Source organism: Eleginops maclovinus, chromosome 19, assembly GCF_036324505.1.
Source record: "Eleginops maclovinus isolate JMC-PN-2008 ecotype Puerto Natales chromosome 19, JC_Emac_rtc_rv5, whole genome shotgun sequence".
Taxonomy (NCBI): domain Eukaryota; kingdom Metazoa; phylum Chordata; class Actinopteri; order Perciformes; family Eleginopidae; genus Eleginops; species Eleginops maclovinus.
In genome coordinates this window covers 17,291,264-17,318,902 of record NC_086367.1, presented here as the reverse complement: position 1 = coordinate 17,318,902, position 27,639 = coordinate 17,291,264, and the positions used below count along the sequence as shown (strand labels likewise).

General features: G+C 41.1%; 1 protein-coding gene across 2 annotated transcripts; it reads left to right on the top strand.

Moving 5' to 3' along the window:
* The first annotated feature begins 881 nt into the window (after positions 1 to 881).
* uggt1 (UDP-glucose glycoprotein glucosyltransferase 1) lies at positions 882 to 27,118 on the top strand. Of its 2 annotated transcripts, none has more exons than XM_063908931.1 (40): positions 882 to 926; positions 2,192 to 2,327; positions 2,874 to 2,953; positions 3,241 to 3,371; positions 3,488 to 3,600; positions 3,685 to 3,859; positions 5,155 to 5,251; positions 5,331 to 5,409; positions 6,298 to 6,398; positions 8,826 to 8,925; positions 9,047 to 9,107; positions 10,794 to 10,885; positions 11,441 to 11,591; positions 11,900 to 12,019; positions 12,110 to 12,195; positions 12,596 to 12,731; positions 12,875 to 13,006; positions 13,788 to 13,952; positions 15,105 to 15,225; positions 15,871 to 15,969; positions 16,646 to 16,740; positions 17,046 to 17,252; positions 17,405 to 17,536; positions 17,693 to 17,823; positions 17,906 to 18,001; positions 18,403 to 18,505; positions 18,626 to 18,705; positions 19,281 to 19,470; positions 20,258 to 20,416; positions 20,873 to 20,958; positions 21,071 to 21,155; positions 21,291 to 21,379; positions 21,632 to 21,736; positions 21,895 to 21,979; positions 22,678 to 22,860; positions 23,453 to 23,613; positions 23,728 to 23,842; positions 24,512 to 24,628; positions 25,424 to 25,568; positions 26,175 to 27,118. In XM_063908931.1, exons 1-40 carry the CDS (start codon positions 902 to 904, stop codon positions 26,192 to 26,194), a joined length of 4,584 nt encoding a protein of 1,527 aa, XP_063765001.1. In that variant the 5' UTR covers positions 882 to 901; the 3' UTR covers positions 26,195 to 27,118. The 2 variants fall into 2 exon arrangements, with proteins under 2 accessions (XP_063765001.1, XP_063765002.1); XM_063908932.1 differs by lacking the exon at positions 882 to 926 and adding an exon at positions 988 to 1,177.
* The last annotated feature ends 521 nt before the right edge of the window (positions 27,119 to 27,639 follow it).

Genomic DNA, 27,639 nt, shown 5'->3' with positions numbered 1-27,639 from the left:
ATGACTGTGCTGCTTTCTTTACACTGTCCTGTTCAGTATAATATGTTCTGTTTCACAGCACACATCCCTTTTAGATAAACACTTTTGTATGTAATAGCTCAAACACTTTTCCTGGAAGCTATTGAGTGTGCCACAAATTAGGTGTCAATGGACCAACTCCATAAAGGGACACCTGCTCTGATTTGTAGCTGGGGAAAGTATTGCATGTTATAAAATATTGATTTTACTGTCTAAAGTCACTGGAATAGCACACTGTGATTTATGTTTATGGTTTTGGTTTCCATTTAACTGATACAAATAGCAGTTGTGGAATGTAACTAAGTATAGTATAGTGAAATGGGCCATTCAGTGTTACGAGTACATTCATACTTAACATTACAATACAACACATTAGTACATTGGTCCACAATAAAGGCTTGACCCCCTTATAAAACTCAAAACAACCTGCACTGTATGTAGCTACTTAGGACTTGCACTATTATGTACCTTTGGACTTGCAATTCTAAATTGACATGAAGGAATATCATAGTTTTCCAAATTGAGTCCAAACACTCTAAATTAATAAAAACAAATAAGAATATTGTGCTATAATTGGAAGAAACCTAACCTGTGCAAGTATCATTATTTTCTTGAAAAGAAATTGAATTGAGTAGAAACACGATGTATAATTACGTTTTTCCGTCTGAAAGTCAGAGGTTATGTAGTAAAGTTAATTGCAAGATTAGGTTCAGCTTCCCCATATTTCAGTTTTTCATGATCTCGCTGTGAAATTGACTATTTTGTGTTCAAGTCACGTTTTTGTTAAATACTTTAGTGCTCGGAGGAGTTCAGTAGTTTTTGAACAGGCAGCACTGTGGTTTCCTAAACAGCCTGCCAGGACCCTCCCACTCTCCAGCGGATCATGACTGCAGGAAGCTACGGAGCCGGTGAGGAAATATCTATCATTTGTATGAGCTTAAGCTATCAACGTGTGTATTTGCGTCTGGGTGTTATTATGTTTTGAAGGCTGGGACATTAGCTGCCTGTGGTTATAATAGAACATGTACAAATTGTGTAGTTTCTCTTGTTTTGTAGGAGCAGTTAGCTAGCTTACTGCGTCTTTTTGGCTAACGTTAATTTTGATGTAGCTTTAGCTGGCCGTTAGTTCAACAACCGTCAACGCGTTCTGGGTGTCAAGGTAACTAACGCCGTTAACATCACGTGAAACTAAACAGATTATAAACACATTTTAACATTGCGTTTATTGTCAATGAAACAATCCCGGATGTACAAACTGAGCGCTCATTGGATGGAGGAGCCACGCTGAACTTTCCTATTGGACAGAGATCATTTAGCTTTTTGTTTACTAGCGACTGTCAAGGATTTACGGAGGAGTGCGCATCTTTACTTATAGTGCAGCTTTGTCGAGTAAATCGGGGTTGACTTGTTGTTTAGGCCGGATGTACCTGTTAGGGGCCCTATTCAACCTCCACCTCCTGCTGTGTGTGTGCGCGCACCATGTTTGTCTCTAAGTTTCATTTAAGTGCAATGCACATAGCAAACTATCAGCTGCCAAGAAGAAGATGTGATCCTATTTATTTAACGGAATGCAATAAGGTGGAAAATAAAAATCCCCACACATTCACACCAACTGGTTCACTATTGCTGTTATTGGATTACTTATTATTAGTCATATTCGTCTTCTTCTGTGTTTCAAAGTGACGTTTTACAATGTTCTTGTTTTATCCAGAGGTGCTGCCAGGCAAGTCAGAAAGAATAGCCCCTCTATGCTAAACTTCTGTCTTGATGTGTATTACTATCTATGTGTGTGTTTAAGTAAACAATACACATGCAGTAGGGTGTTGATTAACCGCAAGGAATAGACAAATGTGAAGATTTGTGTCTTTTATTCTCTAAACATGGGTAGAAACTGAATCAATTTATGACTAAAACCTATGACAACTACTAAGATTGTAAGAGAGTTCAGAACGTGTTTAGCATTATGGCTGAAATCAGTATTATAATGGTAATAAGGATATTGTGTTGTATCACAGAATGGCAAATGTACGCAATATTATATATTAAATTGATGAGCTGTGTCCCGCTGCGATGTATCATATGAATCTGAACTCCTGTAATTCATATTCTCGCTCTGATTATCCTGTCAATCTTATGCATTTTTAATGTTCCTAAACTCATCTCTCTGGAATAGGCTTAAGGATGTGGCTTCTGTGGGTCCTGCTGCTGTCATCACTGCTCTCTGCGGTATCTGCTGCTGCCGACTCCAAGGCTGTCACCACCACCCTCACAACCAAATGGGCTGATACCCCTCTGCTGCTGGAGGCCAGGTACGACTCTGCACTGCTCAGCAGTAGCAGCCATTTGGCAGCATTACATCTGACATTACATTTTGGAAGCAGATACAAGATAAATCAATGTCCTGAGGGCTTGTAGGGTCATTACTGAGGCAGTCCTCTAAGTGAGTTTAAAGTTCTGTCTCACTGATGCGTCCTTGAGCGAGACGCTGAATACTTAAAGGCTTCGGATGAAGTACTGTGCTGCTGCTGACTAGAGCTGCATGTTGGCAAGAGTCCTGTGATATGAACAGAACATTTGGATCTTCATTTGCATAAAGGACCCTCCCTGTGACCTCAAACATCATAGCACTGCATTGTGTGCAATCTATGCCACTGTATGGCCCAACATTCGAATGTTAATTATTTATTAAAAATCATTTGTGGTTTCAAGAATTGGTAACACAATATTGCGATACTATAAAAAAGTGTTTAGGATTTATCCAAATGTAGATGTAACAATTTACAAGCAGTAAGTGTGTCATAAATAAATAAAAGCGCAGCTCATAAAACTGCCATCTTCTTTTTCCTCCCCCGCAGTGAGTTCCTGGCAGAGGAGAGCCAGGAGAAATTCTGGGACTTTGTGGAGGCCAATCAGAACATAGAAGGAGAGCATGATGGTAAAGTAAAGCCACCAGTTTTCACTTTCAGTCTTTGTGCTTGGAGCAGCTAAATGTATGAAGCGTATAAAAGCCTCTTGGAATCATTTGCAGTGTTAGTGAGTCGGCAAAACATTCCTGCAAGCAAAGACATTGTAGTACAGAGCTGCAAGCTTTATATTTGTTATTTTCAGTTCTGTCCCAAGATGTTTGTGAGAGGCTTTAAATAACTTGAATGGAGTGAGAGAAAACAAGTGAAAGTACACACATTTTGTCTGACGGTGCTTATTGTCCCGGGTCCTGTGCAGACACAGATCAGGCCTACTATGACCTGATTGTGAAGAAAGCCGGTGCCGTGCTCAGCTCCGTCCAGGTGAACATGCTGAAGTTCGCCCTCTCTCTGAGAGCCTACTCTGCAACAGTACACTCCTTCCAACAGGTACGATACGAGGAGGAGGAGGAGGATATGATTTTGTGTTTGAAGGCTTATAGCTACATATGAGAAGTGTCATTTTATATTGAATGTGAAAGGACCATCCTGCTGTTCTCTTTCAGATTGCGTCCAATGAGCCTCCTGCCTCTGGCTGCTCAGCATTTTTCAGCGTCCATGGAGAAAAGACATGTGATGAAGATAGTTTAGCAGCACTGCTGAAAACGGCCCCTCAGAGGTAATTAACTAATCATGCAATATAGACACAAAGGTGATCAACCAGTGAAATAATGACTGATCTCTTTCCTGTCTCTTTTTTCAGGCCAAAGCCATACCTTTTTAAAGGCGATCATAAATACCCAGGATCAAATCCAGATGCTCCTATTGTCATTCTGTACGGCCAGTTTGGGACACCGGAGTTCCAGAGGCTTCACCAAGTCATATCCTCCAAAGTCCACGAAGGCCTGGTGACCTATGTGCTCCGGCATTACGTTGCTGTAGTGTTCCTCATACTCTTATCATTACCTCAATTCTGCCTGCTTTGTGAGGGAAGTCTGGCTAGCTACAGTTAATAGCGCTTGGTTTGTTTAAGCTAGCATCAAGAGGTCAAGTAAGGTGACCTTTCAACTTACCGGAAGGATTGTTTTTGTGGATAGTCTGTGTGTGCAAGCAGCATTGCATTTAAAGAAGAAGGATAAGCATTGAAGGACTGCTGTTGCTTTGGTCTTGATTAAGAGGATAATAACCTACAAGTAGGAGTGTAGAGGATAAAACGTATAAATAAACCTCCACATATTCACACAAGCATTGTATTAACACTTTTCTCGATACACATTATATCGGCATATGTTCCATCTGTTTTTTCTTTTCCACATAGACCCAGAAATACAAACAGAAATAAAAGGTGCAAAGTGAAACACTGCTACTGTTTTTAGACAACTCCCTACAGGATATTCTATTTTCTGTCAGTGTTTCAGTGACACTTCAAAGTGTTGATCTCGTCACCAGAGAGGTTGTCTGGTTCAATCCTAATGTTTAAAGTCAGAAAAAGTAAATGTTTACTCTTTTCACACAAAAGCTGTCATCCTCACATGTGAATACAACAGGGTGTTGGAATGGAGATGGAAAATGAAGCAGAGTGTTAATTAAAAAGCACTGACCTGTGCATTATAATCAGGTTTTTCACCTGAGATTTAAAAAAGTTGCATTCCAGCTTATCTTGTCAGGTTGAGGTTGGAATGCTTTTTTCCAATCACATGCTGTAACATTGATACGTTTTCCCCCGACCTTTAACTATGCAAAATTATTTCCACCATGTCAAGAACTGGGCACTGGAGAAGTTGTATCACTTTTAGTTTTGTTTACATCAACGCTTGGGGGCAAATCGGGGTGCACTTAATGTCTGCAGCACTTGGCGAGCAACAGCTGGTTGTTTGTACTTGAAAGCTGTCAAATTAGTGAGCGAGCACAAGTGTTTGAGTTTTTGCAACAGAGATGTAGATGAATACCAAAATAAAGAATAAAATAGATCCTTTTACAACAGCAGAAACCACATGGGCAAACCTTTTTTTTCGTGCTCATTTATGTATGATTTGGAAACATTGTTGAGTTCACTTCAGCTGCGATCAAAAGAGATTGACAGCTTGGTTCGAGACTGTCTTTTGAATTCATTCACAAATGCATGTATCACTCGTTGATATGAAGTGGTCTGTCATCAAGCAATCTGTCAGTCGTGATAGGGATAAGGACCTCCATTGTGGGTTTTTTACAACGATTCCTTCTTTCCTTCCAGAATCCCAGTAAGAAGAAGGTCTATCTGTCTGGATACGGAGTGGAGCTGGCCATCAAAAGCCAGGAGTACAAAGCAAAGGACGACACACAAGTCCAAGGTGACCATACATGCCCATGATGGGGAAAACCCGGGGGAGTCCCGCATGTAAATAACAAGTTAATTGTTTGTGGTTTCAGAGGCAGAGGTGAATGCTACAATGTTTGGAGAGAATGATCCTGTGGACGAGGTTCAGGGATTCCTTTTTGGCAAACTCAAGTGAGTAATCTTATCCTCAAAACTTGGATTAGCTCCAGGAGCTGCACCACGCTCACAGCAGTCCAAGCCTTTCGAACCTTCTTTACAGCTTGCTTCAAAGCCCTGGCCTTAACCTCTTTATGAGTTGATGGACTGGAGTAGAAAAATGGCCCTAGACTTTCGTCTCAAGCTGACCCACCAATTCCCCCCCAGCAATACACTACTATAGCACACAACCCTTAACAACTTGTCATAAATCATCACTATGCATACTCAAAGGTGAATATTTGAAGAGTTTACTGTAGCACGTCAACCTGTGTTTGATGATCCTCCCAAACAAAAGGCACTCTATAGCTAAGTGCTCAGCTTCCACAATGAAAACCTTGCTTGTTTTAGTCCGTATAGTCTTCTGTCTTACTGCTAGAGCTGCAAAACCATGACTAACAATACAATACAATGAAAAGAATGGAGCCTCTTACCACAGCAGAATCCACATGTGCAAGTCTTTTTCTGCTCCGTTGTATATGGATTGGAAACATTAAGTCACTTCATGCTCTCTGCGTTCTCCCCTGCTGCCGGTGCCTTCAGACTCACCTGGCAGTTAGGACTTACTGGAGATGGCGCCAAATGAATAATAAGTTATTTGAAAACGTTTGGCTGTATTAGCCTCAAAGGACTTCCAGCTCTCCTCTCTCAGCTTTAATATGTATATTTGACTTTGCACAGGGCCCATTCATCAAGCTGCCCAACCTGAACATGTTCCTGATGGCCAGTCCCACTATGCTTCTCTGTCTGACAAACTAACCTGAAAATAAACAAATCAATGTGTCTTATCTCTTTTAATGAGCAATTGGAATTTAGCAGATGCACTTACTCTCTCTCTCTGTCTGCTTTGTCCCTTTTTATCAGGACTGTCTACCCAGAGCTGAAAGAGCAGCTGAAGGAGTTGAGGAAACATCTGGTAGAAAGCACCAACGAAATGTCACCTCTGAAAGTCTGGCAAATGCAAGGTGGGTCTCAGAATCACATTATCTTGCAAAACACATGTTTTTATCCCACTTTGCAGTTTAACATGATAGGACACTGAGATACAGTCCAAGTAAGGAATATTTCTTTTGACTCTCTGTGTTATATTCATTATAAAATAAAACAAATATGGAAACCGATCCAATGTCTTGACAGGCCATCTAAATAAACTCTGAGGACCTCCGAGCACTAAAGATAAAGACCTCCTCAGCTCACTGTTAACAGCTGCAGGGATTATACCTGTCGCTTAAATTTTGAGGGGATCGATTTTACGATCCTGTAAATATGCCCTTAGGACCTGGACTGAGCCCTGTGTCCATTAGTTTCTTAGCCACGGTTGATAAATGATAATTATATAATGGCATAAAATACAGGGTTTCCCAAACATAGTCTTTACTCGGGCGGGCCGCCCAGGTATATTTCGCGTCCCTTTTTTTGTCTGCGAGCACGACGCTCTGCTATCGTGTGTAGGGTCAGCTAACAAGCGACAAAACAGAACGGGAGACCTTACGAGAAAAAAGAGAAGAGGACGTCGGAATTACCTCAGAAGACGCGGAAGATACCATCCCATTTCAAATGTAATCATTTGTTTCGTCCCCTGAAAGATCTCCACCTGTCCTTGCATAGAAATCTGTAGGAGGATTTTAAAAATTCCTTTAAAAAAAACTTACTTACTATAAAGTCTGTCAAGCCAAACCTACTTTAAACCAATGTAGCTTTATTTAAACAACTTGAGGAACTGATGTAGAATGAGACATTTGGGTTGAGTTTTCTGATGATTTAAACATATGAATACAAGACTGAATTACAAGACCTTGCTGTACGTGTGTAGCTTTTAATACAATGACCGCTGTCTTTAAATGTTAACTCGTAATCCTTCCCTCGCACACAGAAAACATTGATATTGAACTTCTTCCATTGGAGGAGCTCACAGCTCTGTTGTAGATGTGCCGGCGATGCAGCGGCTGCATTAGTGTGATTTAGTCTACCTATGCACTGATTATAAATAAGTGAGCAGAAATGAATATTGGCTTCGGTTGCTTTAAGGGTGAGATCATTCCAGCGGTGAATCAAACGCGCAGTGCAGAATGTATCCGTCTGGTTCTGTAATCAATGGCTGCGGTCGATCTGCATCCTCTTGATACATTTGAGTAATAATATCTTCGAAGACTTGAGAGCTCAGTCTGCAGCAGCATAAAAGTATTATTGATTAGGCTTACATCATCTATTGGATTACGTTTTTAAACAAACTTTCCCACAACCCGTGTACCTTTTTTTTTTAAGTCTATCTTTTACATATATCAAACTATTGCTGGTTTCTGTGTGTTGGCCATGTCTGTCGCAGGCTGCTTCTGATTGTGCTGAGTAAAGGATGTGAAGGGATTAGGGATTCGCTCGACTGTCAGACATGTCATGGTGGTGTCTGTCTTTATCTTTTACCCCGTTGGGGCTCATTAGCTCAGCCTGTTTACAGAGGGAGGGAGACCTCCAGGGTCTAATAATCACACAGGCTACAACACCATCACAGCGATGCTTACTGCATTAAAATAGTCTTCCACTCCTCATCTCTTTGCAAGCTCCATTTACTCCCACAAAGTTTCTTCTCTACACTTCTAAACATACACATCTGTCACTATATGTTTGTCTATATTCCTAATCCTACCTTTAATCCTTTGAGATAGTTTTAATTAATGCCTCAGATGTGAAGACAAGCATGTGCACATGGAGTTATTTGCTAATTAATATGTTAATTAGCTTAACTGATGACTTATTTTTTGCCGTGTTAACAACACCCTCCAGGGATGGCATCGAGTGTCTGACGGTAGATCCACCACTGTGTTCAATTTTTAAACAGCAATTTAAAGAGATTGCAATGATATTTTGTACGGACATGCATGGTATCTTACACCACCATTTAAGGAAACATTAGTTGTTTTGAGTTCATCCCTCAAACAACTATTGTGCCTTTCAGGATTAATTGTGATCAGTGGCGGGAATATTCTTCAGATATATTAATCCCACACTGTAAAAAGTCCTGCATAGAAAATGTTACCTAATTTAACGTTTGTTTGTAAAGCTGGAAAAGGATGTTTGATTTTTCTATTATATCAGTAGATTACATATACTCAAATGTAAAACAAGCAGTACTAGAGTACATGTTTTAGTTACATTACACCACTGGCTTTAATAAACTTGCTTTAAAATGCGGGGAAATGTTGTAAAAATGTGAGTGCGCTCAGGAAGTTGCTCCTACAGTATTTATGTTGTCGAAACTTTGTGTCTTACTTTGTTTATCTGTGTCTATACGCTCTTGTGAGCTTCCTCCTTCCCTTTATGTTTTCATCCAGTCTTCTTATTCCTCATGTTTTGACCTTTATGACCTGCCTTTCTGTCCACCTTTTATTATATAGATCTGAGTTTCCAGACAGCAGCTCGAATTCTTGCTGCTCCCGCTGCTGAGGCCCTCACCGTTATGAAAGACCTGAGTCAGAACTTCCCCACCAAAGCCAGGTAAACATCAGCACACGTACACACACACACACACACAAAGTAGCTACAGTGATACTTTTTGATTTCCGCAGATATTGACTAGCCTGCAATCTTACAGTTCAATCTGCCCTTTCCCCCTCAGGTCCATCACCAAAACAGTGGTCAGCTCTGAGATCCGCAAAGAGATCGGCGAGAACCAGAAGGTACTTCGTTAAATCCTGTACTTTCTTTGTTTATCAATCCTCTTCTTCTCCTTCTATTGTTTTAAAACAATGAAACATCTAGCAGGTTATCATAGGGGTGAGATTTATACTATATTTTCCTTATTTCCAATAAATCTAAGAAGACAAAAAAATGAACTAAAACGAAAGTAAATACTGCAACTGGCAGATGTATATGCATTTGGTTTGTAGTCTAGTGAGTAATTGCAGCAACAGGGTTGTATATATGGTATTGAGTCAAAATAAACTACTGTGTGTGCGTGTGTGTGTGTGCGCGCGGGTGTGCGCGGGCGTGCGTGCTCATGGTAATGAAGGAGTATGTCATCCGCTGCAGCAGTGGGACTCATTAATTTGTTTCTAATAGCTTTTAAAATGAAAACAGATGTATGAGATATCACGGACATTTGATTAAAAGGATAAATTAAATAAATTATTGGTTTATCCATTTTGCAAAATTAGTTGGCAATGACACACATCTGGATAAATTGCATAGCAACGTTAATTAGCAGTTTTCTTTTTGCTCATTTTCTGTACATTTGTTTAGAAATTGCCTGTATATTTCAATGGAAACGTGGCTATGGCCTCTTCATCCGCCTTCAGCACTCTGTCTTCATCCTGCTGTTTACCAATCTAATCCAATAAAGGAGCAAAATAAAGAAAAACACCAGCATTATTTCATACAGCCACCACCACAACCCCTTCACCTCTTAGCCGCCTTCAGGGAAATATCTGGAAATGAGAACTGCCCTTCCTGTTTTCCTTTTGTTCCTCTCACCTTTTTATTGAGGGATCAATTGTGAACAGCACCTGCTTTAAAAGGCATCCAGTCTCTGGCATTACTTTTGGCTTTGCCCTGCTAATGGAAAAGGTAATCACCCTTCTTTTTTTTTTAGCGTCAAATATTTTCTCCACTCTTGCCTCCTCAAGCTGTGCTCACATTATCTCGGTGCGCAGACAGGAGTTTGGGTGGGCGGCGGGGGTGAGCAGCAAACGTCCTAATTAGTGAATCGGTGATTCACTCGGCGGGCGCACAGCGAGAAATGATTATTGATTGAAGTAGTTTGGACACATGCACTTGCTGGGAGACGTTTCTCCCTCTCTCTCTCACACACACACACACACACACACACACACACACACACACACACACACACACACACACACACACACACACACACACACACACATACACACACACACTGTTTAAGTGGGATGAACAATGTTTGTGTTAATCATGTCTTGTTGTAATTGCAGTGTCTGGAGTATGATTTATCTAATGTCTTTGTCTCTCCGTAATGAGATTTGACTGCACCAAAAAGACTTAGAGCTTTCCTTGAGCATTTGCAGACACACAAATACACAACTTGTCATGATGGCACACACATTCGTTCTATGGTAATTAGATTTGTTTGGCGTAGGGTTTGATTGCTCTAAGCAGACTGACTCTAAACAGAGCTGTCGGGGCTTGTTTGGAGCTGTAGGTGTTTCTTGTTGCGGCTTTGTGTTGACTGTTCCTTCTAATTTGACAATATAATTGACCACGCGATTGACAGCTTTGACGATACCTGCTATGCAGCGTGTCGATCTGCTCAGCTGGAGTTCAATGGAGGGTTTAAGGGTTTGATGTAAACGGGGTGTTTGTTCATTTTGACGTTTCTGTCGCCGTAGTTTTTCAAAGGAACTCTGGGCCTGCAGCCTGGGGATTCGGCCCTTTTCATCAACGGGCTGCACATAGATCTGGACACACAAGACATCTTCAGGTACACGCACACACACACCATTGTCATATAATATCATCCATCAGTGTGTTATCATTAGTAATGTGTCTTTTTTTAAAACTATTTTCATTTCATTAAGCTTTTATTCACCTTTATTACACCCTTTATTTTCAGTGGAATTTATATGTTTTACATTCTCATAATGATATACTATGCACAGGAACATATATCCCTGAGTTAAAATCAATATTAAAAACAAATGCATTCAAATAGACCAAATGCCCATTATTTTTTGGTAAAAGTTAACTTACTTTTACCAAAAAATACCAAGATTTTTCATAACAAAACCGTTCAGATTCAACCAGGTTAAACCGTGTGTAATGTTACTGTTAGTTTGTTTTGTTTCTTGCTTTTTTTGCACATTTTTCATTTATATTAGATTTCAAAGAGTTTTTCATTATTAAAAACAAGCCCTATTTAAGATTTTGTAATTTCTTACTGGCCCTAGCCCAATCCAATGTTGGCTCATATTTAGTCCTACATAAACACCCCTACTGTATAGTAGATGACCAGGCTCTGACTTCCTGTCCCCTGCAGTGTGTTTGAGGTGCTGCGCAGTGAGGCCAGGGTGATGGAGGGCATGCGCTCTCTGCACGTCGACACGTCGTTCATCCACGACATCCTGAAGCTCAACGTGCAACCCTCTGACTCTGACTACGCTGTCGACATCCGCAACGCCGCCATTAGCGTAAGAAATCTCCAAATCCTCTCCTTTGCCCTAAATGTCCCTGGAAAAACAAATATCTGGGAAAAAATATACAAGATATATAATAACAATCCGTTTTCCTTTTTATTTTGTAGTTTATTTTTACTGTGTGTTTTAGGCAGAAGGTTGGTTTGAAAAAAATGTGTACTGTTTTCTGACGTTACAAAGACTAAACAATGAATCACTTAACTGAAAATGATGAATAGAAATAAATGTAGCTGGAGGGCTTGTGGCATTAAAATGTTTTTTCTTAATGCCACTGACAACATTTATTATTCTTTCCTCTTTAGTGGATTAACAACTTGGAGACGGACCACAGGTACAGCTCATGGCCGTACAACGTGCAGGAGCTGCTCAGACCGACCTTCCCCGGGGTCATCAGGCAGATCCGCAAGAACTTCCACAACCTGGTTCGTCCGTGCTTGATAAATCGACCTCTTTGAATCCCGATGGATCATAACCCTTTTGAAGAATACCAAGTGTGTGTTTGTGTGTTGCAGGTGATCATTTTGGACCCAACTGAGGAGAGCACTACTGAGCTGCTGGGCGTCGCAGAGATGTTTTACGCTAACAACATCCCCCTCAGGTTTGTCTTTGTCATCACGGACTGCAAACTCAGAACATACCAAGGGACTGGACCAGGATCTTTTTAGTGGCTTTTGTATATTAAATGTATTTTCTTGTAAATGTGTGTTACATCAGTGTAGGGATATTCGACAAGCGTTTTATTGCAGCCCGGTAACTGAAACAAAAAAAAATCAAAGACACTGCAGTCAGTCAAGACGTGTAGTTGAAATCAATTTTAATTTAGAAGTTTAGTCAGGCAGGTTTTCTTAGCCCTTTGATACCTCCCTGCAGTGGGCATCTTGGGATGGTGGTCAGTTTGCTTGAATAATGATGAAGCAGACAGCACACACTCTGCATTTAAACTAGCCCATACACACAGGAGAGAGTGTGTTTCACAAACTTATTGTTGTGCGTTTCAGGATAGGGCTGGTGTTCGTGGTGTCGGATGAAGAAGACGTAGACGGTATGCAGGATGCAGGCGTGGCGCTGGTCCGAGCCTACAACTACATCAGCGACGAGGTGGACAGTCAGAGTGCTTTTGAAGCGGTCATCTCGGTGAGGGGGGGGATCAACAACTGACCCTAACTAAAGCACCTATTAACTTAAATCAGAAAGATGGTTTAATTCTAACTTTATAACTGTTCTCACAGGATATTCTGCACCCTCACCTTTTCCTTCCCTACCCATTTTCCTGTTAGATGTACAACCGGGTGCCTATTGGTGGAAAGCTGAGTGTGGGGGACGTGGTGAAAGTGCTGGAGAAGAGGTTCCCCTACGTCGAGGTCAGCAGCGTCCTGGGAGCCGACTCCAGCTACGACAGCAACAGGAAGGTGAGAGGGGCCGAAGGAGGTGTCTGTCTGCTAGAGGCAGCCTTCATTTTATCAAGATGTATTTGCTTTTTGCTGGTATTTTTAATGCTGTGGTTAAAGTTAGCTGAAGTTGGAAGCTGATTAGCTAAGAAAAATGAAAAAACAAAGGGATGAATAAAAAAAATCTCAATTATGCAGCAATTTTTGGTGTACAGACTAATGACGCAAGATGAAATAAGTTAAATGGTGAACTTTGAGCTTTTAGCATTAACTGACTGACTGATTCCAGTCTTTATGATAAGCTAAAGTTATTGCCCACTTGCTTTAGCTTCATACATACCATCAAGACAGAATTCTCTTCTGGTATTCTCCCCTAATTCTTCACTAAAAAGGGCTACACGTACAACTAGGAGGTAAAGGTACATACATATTACAGAAAACAGTTGAAAGGTGCATTTTCAGTTTAGTTTGACAGTATCTCAAATCTTATGGGATGTTATTCCAAGTATTTTATAGTGTTGAAGCAGAATGCATACTCTTAAAGGTTGAGAAATATGATTTGGTCCTATCAAAGAAAGGGTTTTTTAGAAACATTTTCTAAAAGTTTGCAGCCTTCAGAACAGGTGTAGGATTATTGATCTTTGAGAGCAGGTACTATAACTTGTAGCAACGCAACCCTGTTGCAATATTCAAACCTGCACCGGATAAAAGCACACATTCAATTCCCTGACTATTTTCCAGCGGAGGTTTTGTGTTGGCTGATGCAAATAACAGTAACACCTCTTTGTGTCTTCTCTTCCAGGGCGGACGGGCGTACTACCAGCAGACGGGGGTCGGCCCGCTGCCTGTGGTCATGTACAACGGCATCCCGTACCAGAAAGAGCAGCTGGACCCCGACGAACTGGAGACAGTCACCATGCAGAAGATCCTGGAGACCACGACCTTCTTCCAAAGAGCTGTCTACCTGGTCAGTTAGAACACACACACACACACACACACACACACACACACACACACACACACACACACACACACACACACCACACACACACACACACACACACACACACACACACACACACACACACACACAATTTACCACTACCACTGGTGAAGGTTTACTAAAAAATATTCAACAAATAGTTATGTTCAAAAGTGCCTTTTATATTCACCTTCAGCACAAAAAACATTTTCATTGCAGTTTAGTGAAATCAAAAAAAAACTTCCTATTTTATCTGTGCAGACACACACACACACACACACACAAACACACACACACACACACACACACACACACACACACACACACACACACACACACACACACACACACTTCACTGAGGAGTATTTAATTGCCTTTGCATAAAGAGTTCTTATTTTGTACTTTATCGTAGTAGATTTGGTTTGATTTGCCTTATATCTATCATTTAACTAAAGAAACCTTATGTTGTGTATATTATAACAATAACAACAATAGGTAAACAAATCAAAGGAATAAGTAACACGGTCACTCAGGGATAGCTAACAGTGATAATAACAGTGGGTGTAATTATAAGTGGATCTTTAATCTGCGTGAAAAATAGAGTTTAATTGACGGATCAAATAAATTGGAAGAAGAAGAGAAGCAGATGATTATATTTGGGAGTCTTTGGTTGTAGTAAGTAATCATTTTTCTGTGAACCTAGATCTTTGTGAGCATGCCATCTGTCGCGCTTTCTGCTTTTAATGACGCCTCAGCACTCTGAGGAGCCAAATGTTCCAATTGTTCTTTTGTTCTCTTGGAATAGCTTCTCTCTTGTAACAGAGGCTCCGCTTTATTGAGTTACTGCACCACTTCTAGAGGTGAACATGGTGTTAGTCATCCCTCTTGTTTTCTCCTCTTTAATCTTTAATAAGAATTTGTTGGAGGAAAACTTTTCAGTCGATACACAAGCGTCAGTAACTGCAGCAGGGAAGCTAATACATCTTGGCTTAACCGTCTTAACTGACTGTGAGGTTAAAAAGCACACAGACAATAAAGTACTGCATCAGTTAAGGGTCTGCGGTGAATACTGTCCTCTAAATGATTCCTTTAAAGTGTTCCTTTACCATCCTGAATCTCTCCTCTTGTGGCTAACAGGGGGAGCTGGCCACAGACCACGACGTCGTTGACTTCATCATGAATCAGCCCAACGTTGTTCCTCGCATCAACCCCAGAGTGCTGTCCACCAGCAGAACGTACCTGGACCTGTCTGATACCAGTGAGTACAAACACACGTGCATACTCACGTTGTGCAGATGTTACTTTTACCCAATTGTAGTAGGCTTGTACATTTTTAAGACGGGACATTAGACCAGAAACAGACTCAGTTAACGATCATCTCAAAGTAGCATGCAAAAGGTCCAAAGAGCTTTTCAGACTTTTGTTTTGCTCATTTTTTTAAAGTGTGACTCTTCAGATTCACAATTTTCTTTTTGGATCATTTTCTACATTTGTAATCAAAGACACTTCACACAAACTTGAAATCCAATTGAACCTCCTTCCATTACATATGGATGCTGTATGAATGCATCCTCCAAATCATGATAATGGACTACTGTAATTATCAGTAGTCCATATTTTCACTTAAACATGTTTGTTTCCATGTTTTTCTTTCTAGTATTAGTTAACCACGTTTGGAGTTAATTAGGATTTAGGAGTATAAGATATTATGGAACTTTAGTATCCAGACAGAGAAGAGCTCTCATAATATCAATAGTAGTGCAAGTATATCAGTTACAGATTAATTTGTGACATAAACCAATAGAGGTGTTAGCTTTGCTTTTCACCTCTAGTACACCTTCACCTGTAGTCTTTTACATTTCCCACAGGACCTAAAGATTAACATTTTCTTCTCTTCTTTCAGACAACTTCTTTGTCGATGATTACGCTCGCTTCTCAACTCTGGACTCCAAGGAGAAGAGCACCGCTGTGGCCAACAGCCTGAACTACATGACTAAGAAAGGTAAGGGTGTGCAGGGCGGTCTCGTATGAAAGCTCAGCGCACAGAAAAACTCTGAATGAACGAGAATGTTTGAGAGTTGTTGTTTTTTAGTAAAGATAATTTAGCCTCCTTCAAGCCTAAAACCTCTCTGTGTGTATTCTCCTTCTGTCCTCTCCTCCTCTTCCTCCTGTTCATATGATTTTAAAAATGCCCCTGCATCAGGGATGACCAGCACCAACAGGCATGGTAATCACCCCTCTCCTCTGCATCGTTCCCTCTCCTCCTCACTTGCTCTTTTTTGTGTGTTTTCTGTAAAAACAACATTGCTGGCAGTGTTGAGATGCATTTGTTAACCCACCACCACCCTTCCATCTGTGGTGCATTTGTCAGAGAACACAAATGACTAATAAGGCATGTGATAATGATTGTGTATTAGGCTGAAGTATTTGCATAACTGCTCATGTTGTTCTAACGTTGATTCTTCCATCTTGAGGAGAGCATGTGCCATGCTGCATGGAGAATAGGATTTAAGAAATCCTTTTGGAGTAGTTCTTTTTTACAGTCACGTTCTACACACAGATTTTTAAAGCTTTTGTTTCACCCAAAACAACATGCCTGACTTTATTTGCCCCATAAGTTTGACCATATGGATCAACTCATCATCTTTCTCTGACGTTTCTTCCTTTGTGGTTTCCAGACGATGGCTACATCCGCCCCGTGACCTTCTGGGTGGTCGGAGACTTTGACAAGCCATCTGGACGCCAGCTTCTCTACGATGCCATCAGACACATGGTACAAAATCTTTCTATACCAACTCTTTCGCCTGGACAATGATTCATTATTTTAAAATGTTTGATCAAATTGTGACAATTTCTCTATTTTCTCATACAAATTGTTTAAATAAGCTGGAGATTTTGAAAGTTGACAGATTTGGAAAAAAAAAATGTTGGGTTGATTTGTGACCTTAAAGAAATATAGTCTGATAATAATAAAACAGGATCTCCTCAAACAAAGTGCCATCCTGTCAGCATGTGGTTCTATATGTGGTTACCTGTTCTCCTCTCAAAGTCGTGACACATCTTTCACCTCCACCACAGAAAACGAGCAACAACGTCCGGCTGGGGATGATCAACAACCCGTCGGCTGCCGTGTCAGCGGAGACGAGTCGCGTGGCCAGGGCAATCTGGGCCGCCATGCAGACGCAATCTGCCAACAATGCCAAAAACTTCATCACCAAGATGGCTAAAGAAGACACCGCCGCGGCCCTGGAGGAGGGAGTGGACATCGGGGAGTTTGCTGTCGGGGTGAGGACGGACGGACAGCTTCTCATGATTCAAAATGATCATGTTCACTTCTTTTGTTGAAATGTTTCTCCCTCGTCACGCTTTTTTTTTTACTTAACTCCCACCCCTCCCTGTTTTATCAACTGCCTACAAGTGATCTATTTTTCCCTCAGGGTATGGATGTGTCATTGTTCAAGGATGCATACGATGGTCCCAAATTTGACTTCCTGCTCTCCCACGCTGCCTACTGCCGAGACGTGCTCAAACTGAAGAGAGGACAGAAAGCTGTTATCAGCAACGGAAGAGTGAGTCACAATGTGGTTTCCTATTGTTTTAAAGATCCTGCACCGAAAATAAAGACACGCCACGAACAATTATAGAGTGTATTTATGGATAAAACTGCCAATTTTACCACAGTTACTGAATCAGTTGATTCAATACTGTTTCTTTCTTGCTTACAGATCATAGGTCCCCTGGAGGAGGAGGAGGTGTTCAACCAGGATGACTTCCTGCTGTTGGAGAGCATCATCCTGAAAACATCTGGAGAGCGAATCAAAAGCAAGGTCCAACAGTTTGGGATTGAGGAGGACAGGTATTTAATTTCACGCCAATGCATCTGTGGATACAAGTAACGTTTGTAGATTCTGGAGAGGTTAATGCAGTCTTCCTCTCAGGGCCAGCGATCTCGTGATGAAGGTGGACGCTCTGCTCTCCTCTCAGCCCAAAGGAGAAGCCCGGGTAGAATATGACATTGCAGATGACCGCTACAGGTAAAGTTTATAATACGTGCGCATAATTCATACAAGCAAGCTTCATTTTTTCCCTGAGGAGAGATCCTCTGAAGCCTTCCAAGTTTGTTTGTTTGTACAAGTTTATTCATTAGGATATACCCTTAAGATAAACTATCCCCCACTTACAAGACAACCAAAAATGTATCACAAACACAAAACTTTATTGTAATTGGAAATACCAAAAATAAGAATCAATACTGCACATGACCGCTGTGTTACTCTCTGTATTTCAGTATAGGACCATCCTAGGCAAACACTGTATCAAAAGTAGTGTACCTTCAAAGTAATGTACAGACGATCCTCTACAGCCAGCTGTAGCCTTGACTATCTGAAGTTTGTGTTTCCTTTCCCCTCATCGCTGATTTTCTGATGTTTTGCAGTGCTGTGAAGATTCGACCGAAGGAGGGAGACGTGTACTTCGATGTTGTTGCCGTGGTGGACCCTGTAACCAGAGACGCACAGAAACTGGCTCCTCTGCTGTTGGTGGGTCGAATGTCCTCCCACGTTGGACCCGTCCTGTTGATTTGCCTGACCTCACTTTGACCCTGTTATTTCTAACCTGTCCTTCTTGTCCTCTTGACCTCTCCTCGTCTCCCCTCGCAGGTTCTGAAGCAGTTGGTAAACGTCAACCTACGGGTCTTCATGAACTGCCAGTCCAAACTGTCAGACATGCCTCTCAAGAGGTGAGGACTGTTTATAACCTTTTTACATCAGATTATGACCCTGGTCTTTCTGCTTTCTGTGGCTAGAAGTTCACCATGTTCCTAGAAATGTAAATTAAAAAAATACAGTTCAAAGTGCTAGTTTTTTTTAACCTATAGGGAATCAACAACCATATCCTCACTGTCATTCAAAACAAAATAATAAGAAAATGAATTAAAAAGTATTGTTTACAATGTTTTGTGAATGAGCATTAAACCAGTTTAGAAACTATTTAGAAGTTCAGCAAAAGTGTTTTTTTAAGCACGTCGTGCAGCCTTTTTTAGAATTGGGTGGAGTTTGCTTGGTTTTGGGATTTAAAATACTTAGAAATTGGTTTCAAAAATGTTATTTGAAAAAGGAAAATGCACTCCATGACCCATTTTTTTATATTTCAAGGATGCACTTCGGTGAATGCAAGTAAAACTCCTCTAGGTACATTTAACTCGAGTGTTTGACATCTTTATTGTTCATGTGTGCTCTGGCTAACGGCTCCCATTTAATGTCAGATTAACATTTCTCCTCCACCTCTTCTGAAAGTACCTGTGTTTTCTTCCAGTTTTTACCGCCACGTGTTGGAGCCAGAAGTGGTGTTCCAGGCCGACGGCAGCTTCTCTCCCGGCCCCTTGGCCAAGTTTCTGGACATGCCTCAGTCTCCTCTCTTCACCCTGAACCTCAACACTCCCGAAACGTGGATGGTGGAGTCTGTGCACACCCGCTACGACCTGGACAACATCTACCTGGAGGAGGTAAAGTCTGACTGAGTTTTGATCTGGATGTGTGCTCTGTAAAGTCTGACGTTATCACCCCACTCCATCCTGCCCCTTGAATGTTTGAATACTCTCCCGTCCCCTTGGACTTAAACTAAACTGATATTGTGCTCCTCAGATTTGAACTCACTTCAGGGATTTATTTTTCATTTAATTGTCAAAGACTTATTTTCCCCCACATGTTTTATTTAAGCTTTATTTTGTGATATAGTGAATACTTTAATCCAAAAGACAATGTTCACTTGTAATAATAATAATAATAATACTACATGTTATTTATATAGCACTCTTCCTGCTGCTCAAAGCGCTTTACGAGCAAGTGAAGAAAAATAACAACAAAAGTAAAACATAAAAAGTGGTTAGAGGAGTTTAAGAGTTGAAGGCGTGAAGAGGATGATTGAATGATGTGAGATCGGACGTGACTGGGGAGGGATCCGTTGCAGAGGACAGCCGTGGTGTCTCTGTAACAGGTTTTATTAATCTGAAGACCTTAAGGTTAAATTCGGGTGGATTGTTTCAATTTAACACTGTTGCACTTTGTTGACATGTTCAGGGCGTTGACTTATTATAAGGTTAGCACAAAGATGAGCATTTTGATGATCTCTCCCCTGAGATTTCTTCTTCTATGTTTTTATTTTATGCAAAGGATGTCTTATCTCCCTCTCTGCTTAAAGACCCTGGGTTTGTTTGGAAATCAATACCATCGTGAGTCTTTAAAGCTGGACGTTTTCATAAACTTCCCTCCTCTGGCCCCCTGTGTCTGCAGGTGGAGAACATCGTGGCGGCAGAGTACGAGCTGGAGCACCTTCTGTTGGAGGGTCATTGTTTCGACGTCAGCTCAGGCCAGCCGCCGAGAGGCCTCCAGTTCACCTTAGGGACCGCCTCCGAGCCCGTCATCATGGATACGATCGTCATGGCAAACCTGGTGAGTCCCACAGGAGCCTCTCATTATGTTGCTCATCACCCAATGGTGGAAGAAGTCCTCAGATCCTTTACTTCAGTAAAAGTTTAAATACCACAGTCTAACAATGCTCGGTTATAAATAAACGTCCTGATTTCAGAAAAGGCAAAAAACATCATCAGCAGAATTCATTTTAAGTGTCCAAAGTAAAAATATCCTCTTCTGCAGATATATTATTGTACACTGTTTTACATGTCAGTTTAGGGCACATTTTGTTTGTATATGACGTCATGTAAGAGGTTTCTATTCCTTACAGTAAGAAAATGTGCTTAGCTACTGCCAACACCTTGGAACAGATAGGTCCCAGTTGTTGTAGTTTGTTGGTACCTTTTAATCCCCTTTTGGATGGAAAACAGCTTTTTCTCAAGGTCTATTATTATAGTCACAAGCACTGTAGAGCTCTTGTTTCCTGCTCTGTAGGGATACTTTCAGCTGAAGGCAAACCCCGGCGCCTGGATCCTGAAGATGCGGAAAGGCCGCTCTGATGACATCTACAAGATCTACAGGTAAATGTGGAGCGTTGACTGTGTCACTGAAGTGAAAAGCCATCACATTTTTAAGCTAAATATCTTGGATTTACAAACTTTTAAACTGTTTTGTTTCTTTCTTCTGTTGCAGCCATGAAGGCACGGACTCTCCTGCTGAGTCCGATGACATCATAGTCGTGCTGAATAACTTCAAGACCCGGGTCATTAAAGTCAAGGTCTGTCCCGACTGTCTGACAATACAGAATTACAGCTAAATTACGTAATATCAAATGTATTATTTATTATCAAGCGGATAGATCATTGTTTTTACATACATTGCACTAACTGGGTGAAATGTGCGTGTTGATCAGGTCCAGAAGAAACCAGACAAGTTCAACGAGGAGCTGCTGAGCGACGTGACGGAGGAGAATGACGCCGGCTTCTGGAAATCTCTGACCAGGTACAGTTTTCATAAAAAACATAGTAGTTTCTGCTGTTTTATAAGCAAAAAAGCTTGAAAAGTAAATACATTTTTAGACTAGTCAATCAACAAAAAATAATCAACAACATTTTAGGGATTGTTTGTTGTTAATTAAGCAAAATCTGTACACATTATCTTGTTAGAGCTTCTCAGGTGTGTGAAAAATCCAATGACCATTTATGGTAGGTGAAGCCCTACCCTCAAATAACCAGCTTGTCTTTTGTCTTTCAGAGGGTTCACAGGTGGAGGAAAGCCAGAGGAGGTAAAGCAGGAGAAAGACGACGTGATAAACATCTTCTCCGTGGCCTCGGGGCATCTGTACGAGCGCTTCCTCAGGTGAGACTCAGAGATGTGACCACGCAAGGATCAACCAAAATCCTCAAATAAAGGAAACCTAACATCCTGTCACGTTATGTCTTTAAAGATCAGGATGTAGTTCCCTTTCTTCTCCAAACGCTGTTGCCACCAGTTCTTTCTTCTTCCTCCCCCCTCAGGATTATGATGCTGTCGGTTCTGAAAAACACCAAAACTCCCGTGAAGTTCTGGTTCCTCAAGAACTACCTGTCCCCGACGTTCAAGGTAAGAATTCAACATTAGAGAATCAGTGGGCATCCCATCATTGATGTGGAGATTCTCTCTGACGGCTGCAGCTTTTTTCTCTGTCCGTCGGTGATGTGAGCTTCAAGCAGGACATCTGAAATCAAGGTCAAGCATTGGATTCTCTCTCTGCCTGCAGAACCTCTGATCATTATCATTTTCAGCCCCGTGTCTATCACTGCTCTCACTCTGCTTTCACTTTTTCAAGACTCCTGCAATAACTGCCTTTTCACTCAAACTTTTTTGATCTCTTACGGCCACACAACAGAGTTCTGCAACCCAGATGTTTTCGGTCCCTAAAGCTCCATTGCTACAGTATAAAGGATGTGGATTTTTGAAAGTGTATGATGGTAAAGTCTACACATAGTTGTGCCCTCTTTTATCTGTCTAAATTTGGTTTTTTTTTGGACTGGTTCAGTATCGTTTCTACTGTCAATTATAGGGTTTTCCGATTTATGACCCTTATGGAATGGTTAATGACAGCTCATTTTTAAAAATACTTTGACTGTTCAAACATTGTTACATCCATGTTCCTCGTGTTGAGGTTCCTCCTGGTTTTCATTATGATGACATTTATTATTTCACGACCTTTAGCCAGTTATGTGTGACTGCATTTTACATGTCTCTAGTATGTCCTAGTTCACGTTAACACATGAGATTTGTGCGTGTCCCCCCTGCAGGAGTTCATCCCCTACATGGCGCAGCAGTATGGTTTCCAGTATGAGCTGGTGCAGTACAAATGGCCGCGCTGGTTACACCAACAGACGGAGAAGCAGAGGATCATCTGGGGGTACAAGATCCTGTTCCTGGACGTGCTGTTTCCCCTCGCTGTCGACAAGATCCTGTTTGTGGACGCTGACCAGGTGAGCTCACACCTGCCTCTGTCCGGATAATAGTTCAGATCATAAACTCTCGATATAAAAAGAACTATATGATAAATCTGATGGTACAAGAACAATGTGACATGACAGGTTATCATTTCTGGACTCTTCTGGGATTACAATTATTGAAAAGTTTTGTGATTCAGTCTGGGAAAAGATGTTACACTCTCCCAGATTTGAGGATTTTTAGCTGTAATCTAATACTAATAACATCTTATCAACAGTTCAGAAGAGTTTAGGCCATTACTCAGTTTGTGGAATAACAATTCAGAGGAATTGTATAACATAAATGCCAAAAATGAGCTGGTACCAACATCTCAAATGTGATTATTAGCAGTTTTTTAAAAAAGGGTTTATGGAACTTGCAGGCTTAATAAACATCTCAGTAATAAACCTTATATGATTTCATGTTACAAATAAAAATGATTGATTTCATATTGGTTGAGTTTTAACGGTCAGACAGCTATTGTCTTAAATATAACAGATGATTGGAGTAAATAACTGACACAATGATAGAACAAGTGTCACCCCCCCCCTCTGACGTGATCCATCTGGTTGGTTCCCTCTCTGTCAGATTGTGCGCACAGACCTGAAGGACCTGCGTGACTTCGACCTGGAGGGAGCTCCGTACGGTTACACGCCGTTCTGCGAGAGCCGGAGGGAGATGGACGGCTACCGCTTCTGGAAGACCGGCTACTGGGCGAGCCACCTCGCAGGACGCAAATACCACATCAGGTACACACACTCGGACAGCTCGGCTGAGGGTTGACAGTCCCACACACACTCGCTCTTCCTTTTTTTTTCATGAGTTCATAACTATTTTCTCTGTCTCCTGTGTTCCCCCTGCAGTGCGCTGTATGTGGTCGACCTGAAGAAGTTTAGGAAAATTGCAGCAGGAGATCGACTCAGAGGACAGTACCAGGGTCTCAGCCAGGACCCCAACAGCCTCTCCAACCTGGACCAGGTCCGTCCACATCTGTCTCTTTAATGTAAAGTCTTAGTGATCCTAAAGTTTGGACAGTTTCTAAAGGACTGTTTGCATTATTAATGTAACACAGCTTACTACAGCTCCTAAGCTTATGTTTGGAGATGCCAGGTTTCATTCATTTTATTGCTTTGTGTAATACGTTTTGTGTGGCTGTGAGAAACTCATCCTGTTGTGTTAAAAGGAAGCTCTGTTATCTGAGGTTAGAGAGTTCGTTGTTGACCAGTAGCCTTAAAGTGAGAAAGGACAATGATCTGATCCTTTTCACTGTCAGTGTTTGCAAATTGTTTACCTGTCTGCTACTGATTTTATGAAACACAGAGTGAATCAAATGTTCTAATGTCCTTGAATGCAGCACTTAGGAGAGCTTTAACACAGTGACTCCTCATATCTTCATAGATATAAGCAGTGGGGCATGTTAATGTTTTTTCAGTGCCTGTCTGCAGATTATATTTCAACCTTTTATATGAATGGTTTTCATAAAAGCTGACTTTAATTCACCTAAAGCTCCAACATCATGTGTCATGGTTTGATTCTCAGATAAACAACCATAACAGCTGTGCCCAATAAGTTCTCTTTGTAGAATCCCGCTAAAGGTTCCTGTCCTGCCTCTATCGTCAGTCTCATCATCTGTTCTTTTTTGTCCAGGATCTGCCCAACAACATGATCCACCAGGTGCCGATAAAGTCTCTGCCTCAGGAGTGGCTGTGGTGCGAGACGTGGTGTGACAACTCCTCCAAGGGAAGCGCCAAGACGATAGACCTGGTAACATCACTCTGTCTTTTTGTATTCCTTAGGCGTAGGATCAGGACAGCTGATGAGAAAATAGAAGTAGACACAGCGGCAAACTCACAAATAATGAATTAGTGCCGCTAATGGCTTGATGGAAGATATAGCACAATAAAAAAGCAGTGCAACATGCCCATAAAGTCCTGCAGCTGAGTGAAATGTGGGCTTTTTTTGCAAAGAGAAAAGGAATCAAATCATTTAAATGGCTTTTATATTTTGTTAGTGCTCCTCACACAAACACCTGTAGCACCTCAGCTGTTATTATAGGGAATGTAGGGCCTCCTGACAGCCACCAGAGGGCACACAGGCTTACTCAGATGAAGTCTTTTACTAAGTTTATACAGTAGTACTCAATATGTGAATGAGTTTATTTCTGGATAAATTAGGCGATTAGTAACAAAGCAATAGAGTAGAAGTAGAGTGTTATTTCTTAGTGGCTGTAGTGGAGGATTATAATGTACAAGACGGATGCTAAACTGTACCAAACAGCTCATAGAATCCTGTGTCCTAAATCCTACAGCACACCCTGTTACCATCTAACCCCGTCATCACTGGTTCAATTATCACCAGCAGTTTCATATCTGATGAGACTCCACACCTGAATCTCTGTAGCCTTTAAAGTTGTTCCCTTGTCTTAAATGTGAGACAGATCGGGCAGTTTAAACACAAATGATAACTTGTAATGACCACTTGAAAAGGTGCAGCCCGTTCTCGTCCCCTTTTGGGAGATTAGTAAATCAACAGTAATAACGGCTCCCTTTTCCCTCACAGTGTAACAACCCGAAGACCAAGGAGCCCAAGCTGCAGGCGGCGGTGAGGATCGTGGCCGAGTGGACCGACTACGACCAGGAGATCAAACGCCTGCAGACCAGAGTGCAGGACAAAGTACAGCAAACCAAGAAGCAGCAGGAAACAGGTACTGAACTCTCACAGCAGAGCCAGCGGGCATGGGAGCAATTCTCATTAATCATCAAAACGTATGGCGATATCAAACTGGAATATTTGTACCCTTTTGCTAAGAGACTAATCAATTCCTACTGCATGGAAGATAGGACACATCGTTTTATTGAAATACAAATAAGATAATGGTAAATGATAAGGTCCCCCTGCATAATTAAAGTATAAATAAATCAAATCAAATAAGTCGTGTACAGAAATCCACCACAACCTACTAATTCTGAGTGGGTTTTTAAAACAAACTACTATACAAATGATGCCATCCCTAAAATATTATTAAAGCTAAAAGAAAAGGCTCTTAAACATACTGCCATCTCTTCCCCTTTCATCTTGTAAGGACAGAAATATTTCCATTGCATGTCGCTCGTGAGGATATGCATTTATATCACAATTTAATTCACCCCAATCAACTTATTGTGAGGGCTTTTGTCATGATCCTTTATCAAATTCACTATCGTTCCATCCCTACTTGCATGTAAAGTACGAGCTACATAGAAACAACATTCATTTGCCCTGACCTGAACACGTGCATCGTCTTGACTCATCTTCTCCGTCTCTCTTCCAGACCCTCACACAGAGTTGTGAGGACCCTGCAGAGTGACGAGGCGATGATCTGGACTCTGTTTAAAGAGTCCTGAAGAGAGGCTCCTCTTCCTCCCGCCTGCTGACAGACGTGCTAAACGGTCCACACTGTTTTGTCTTTTTTATATCGTGTGACGGGGAGGGAAAGGCAGGTCTCAGAGGTTTTCTGTACGCGCGTGTGAAAGTGGTGAGAATGTATTTTGTGAAGCGAATCATGGATATAAAATCTCGGTTTTATTCCCCTGTTATAGATGTCAATCTGTACGGTTGCACTGATTCTGGTTTTGGCTGTGGTGGAAGCACAACAGGAGCCTTAGAAAACCTCTCTGCTGGTTTCCTGGGGTTTTTATTTTGAAACATGTCAAGTCGGGAGGGATTTCTGCTCACTTCTGGGAATAAAAGGTTCTCCTTTTTGGTTAAGGGTACAATTCAATAGGTTTACAGAGTTTATTGTAAATGAACAACTGTAGATCATTTCCCAATTGTCACACCTCGATACTAGGCCTGGGCCATATGTTTGAAATATATATCATGACATTAATACAGTTTTTAAAAATGATTTGGCAAATGAATGAAAGGGAATCGAACTGGTGTCCAGAACAGTGAAATGTGATCCCCTGCTTTTCCTCAAATTGAAATTCTATTTGGTTTATTTGTTTTGTTTTACAACTGAATTATGGCAACATAATACATAGAAAGCTCAAACCTGATGCAATTACCTGATGCGGCGTGTTGTACAGGTGTGGATCTTCTTGTCTTTTTAAGAATCACTTCAAACTACAGGGGATTTTTAGTGTCCAATCGAAACTCCACAACAACTAAAGGGAATGAGTATGGAATTAAGAAATGATTAATGAATGTGACATGATCATCCTGTTCTGGCTGTTGGTATTTGTTCAATTAAAATCCCCAGTTAAGTGCTCCATGTCCCTGTCTCATGCGTGTTTCCAGGTATATGCATACACTCAAACAATGTAACCGTTGACTTAAATGGATTATGTGAACAGATAACGCATAACTGTCTTAGGTAAGCTGAAAGCGATACTATTAATTCTACATTTCAAAAACAAGTATACAGACCCTGTTGACATAATGCATTTAATTAAAGTCCCTGTTGAATTTCTTCCAGTGTAAGTATTTAGCTTAAGATATTAAGTTAGTGTGTTTACAAAGGCATTCACATTTATCTGTATGTGAAGAGGCATCCTTTATTTAAAAAAAACGAACACCTGAACATCGCTTGTTGCTTTTGTATATCCGTAGTAAGCGAGTGAGAGACAAAAGCTTTCAAATACCTACATTTAAGACCATTAGTTAATATCCAGAGATTAGGTTATTTGTGAAGATAGCGTTTTCCTTATTGAACATCAGCAAAACAAGCGGTAAAACACCTGTCCCGTACTTAAGGTAAAAATCACAATACGCTTCAGATTCTGGCTTCAATGTAA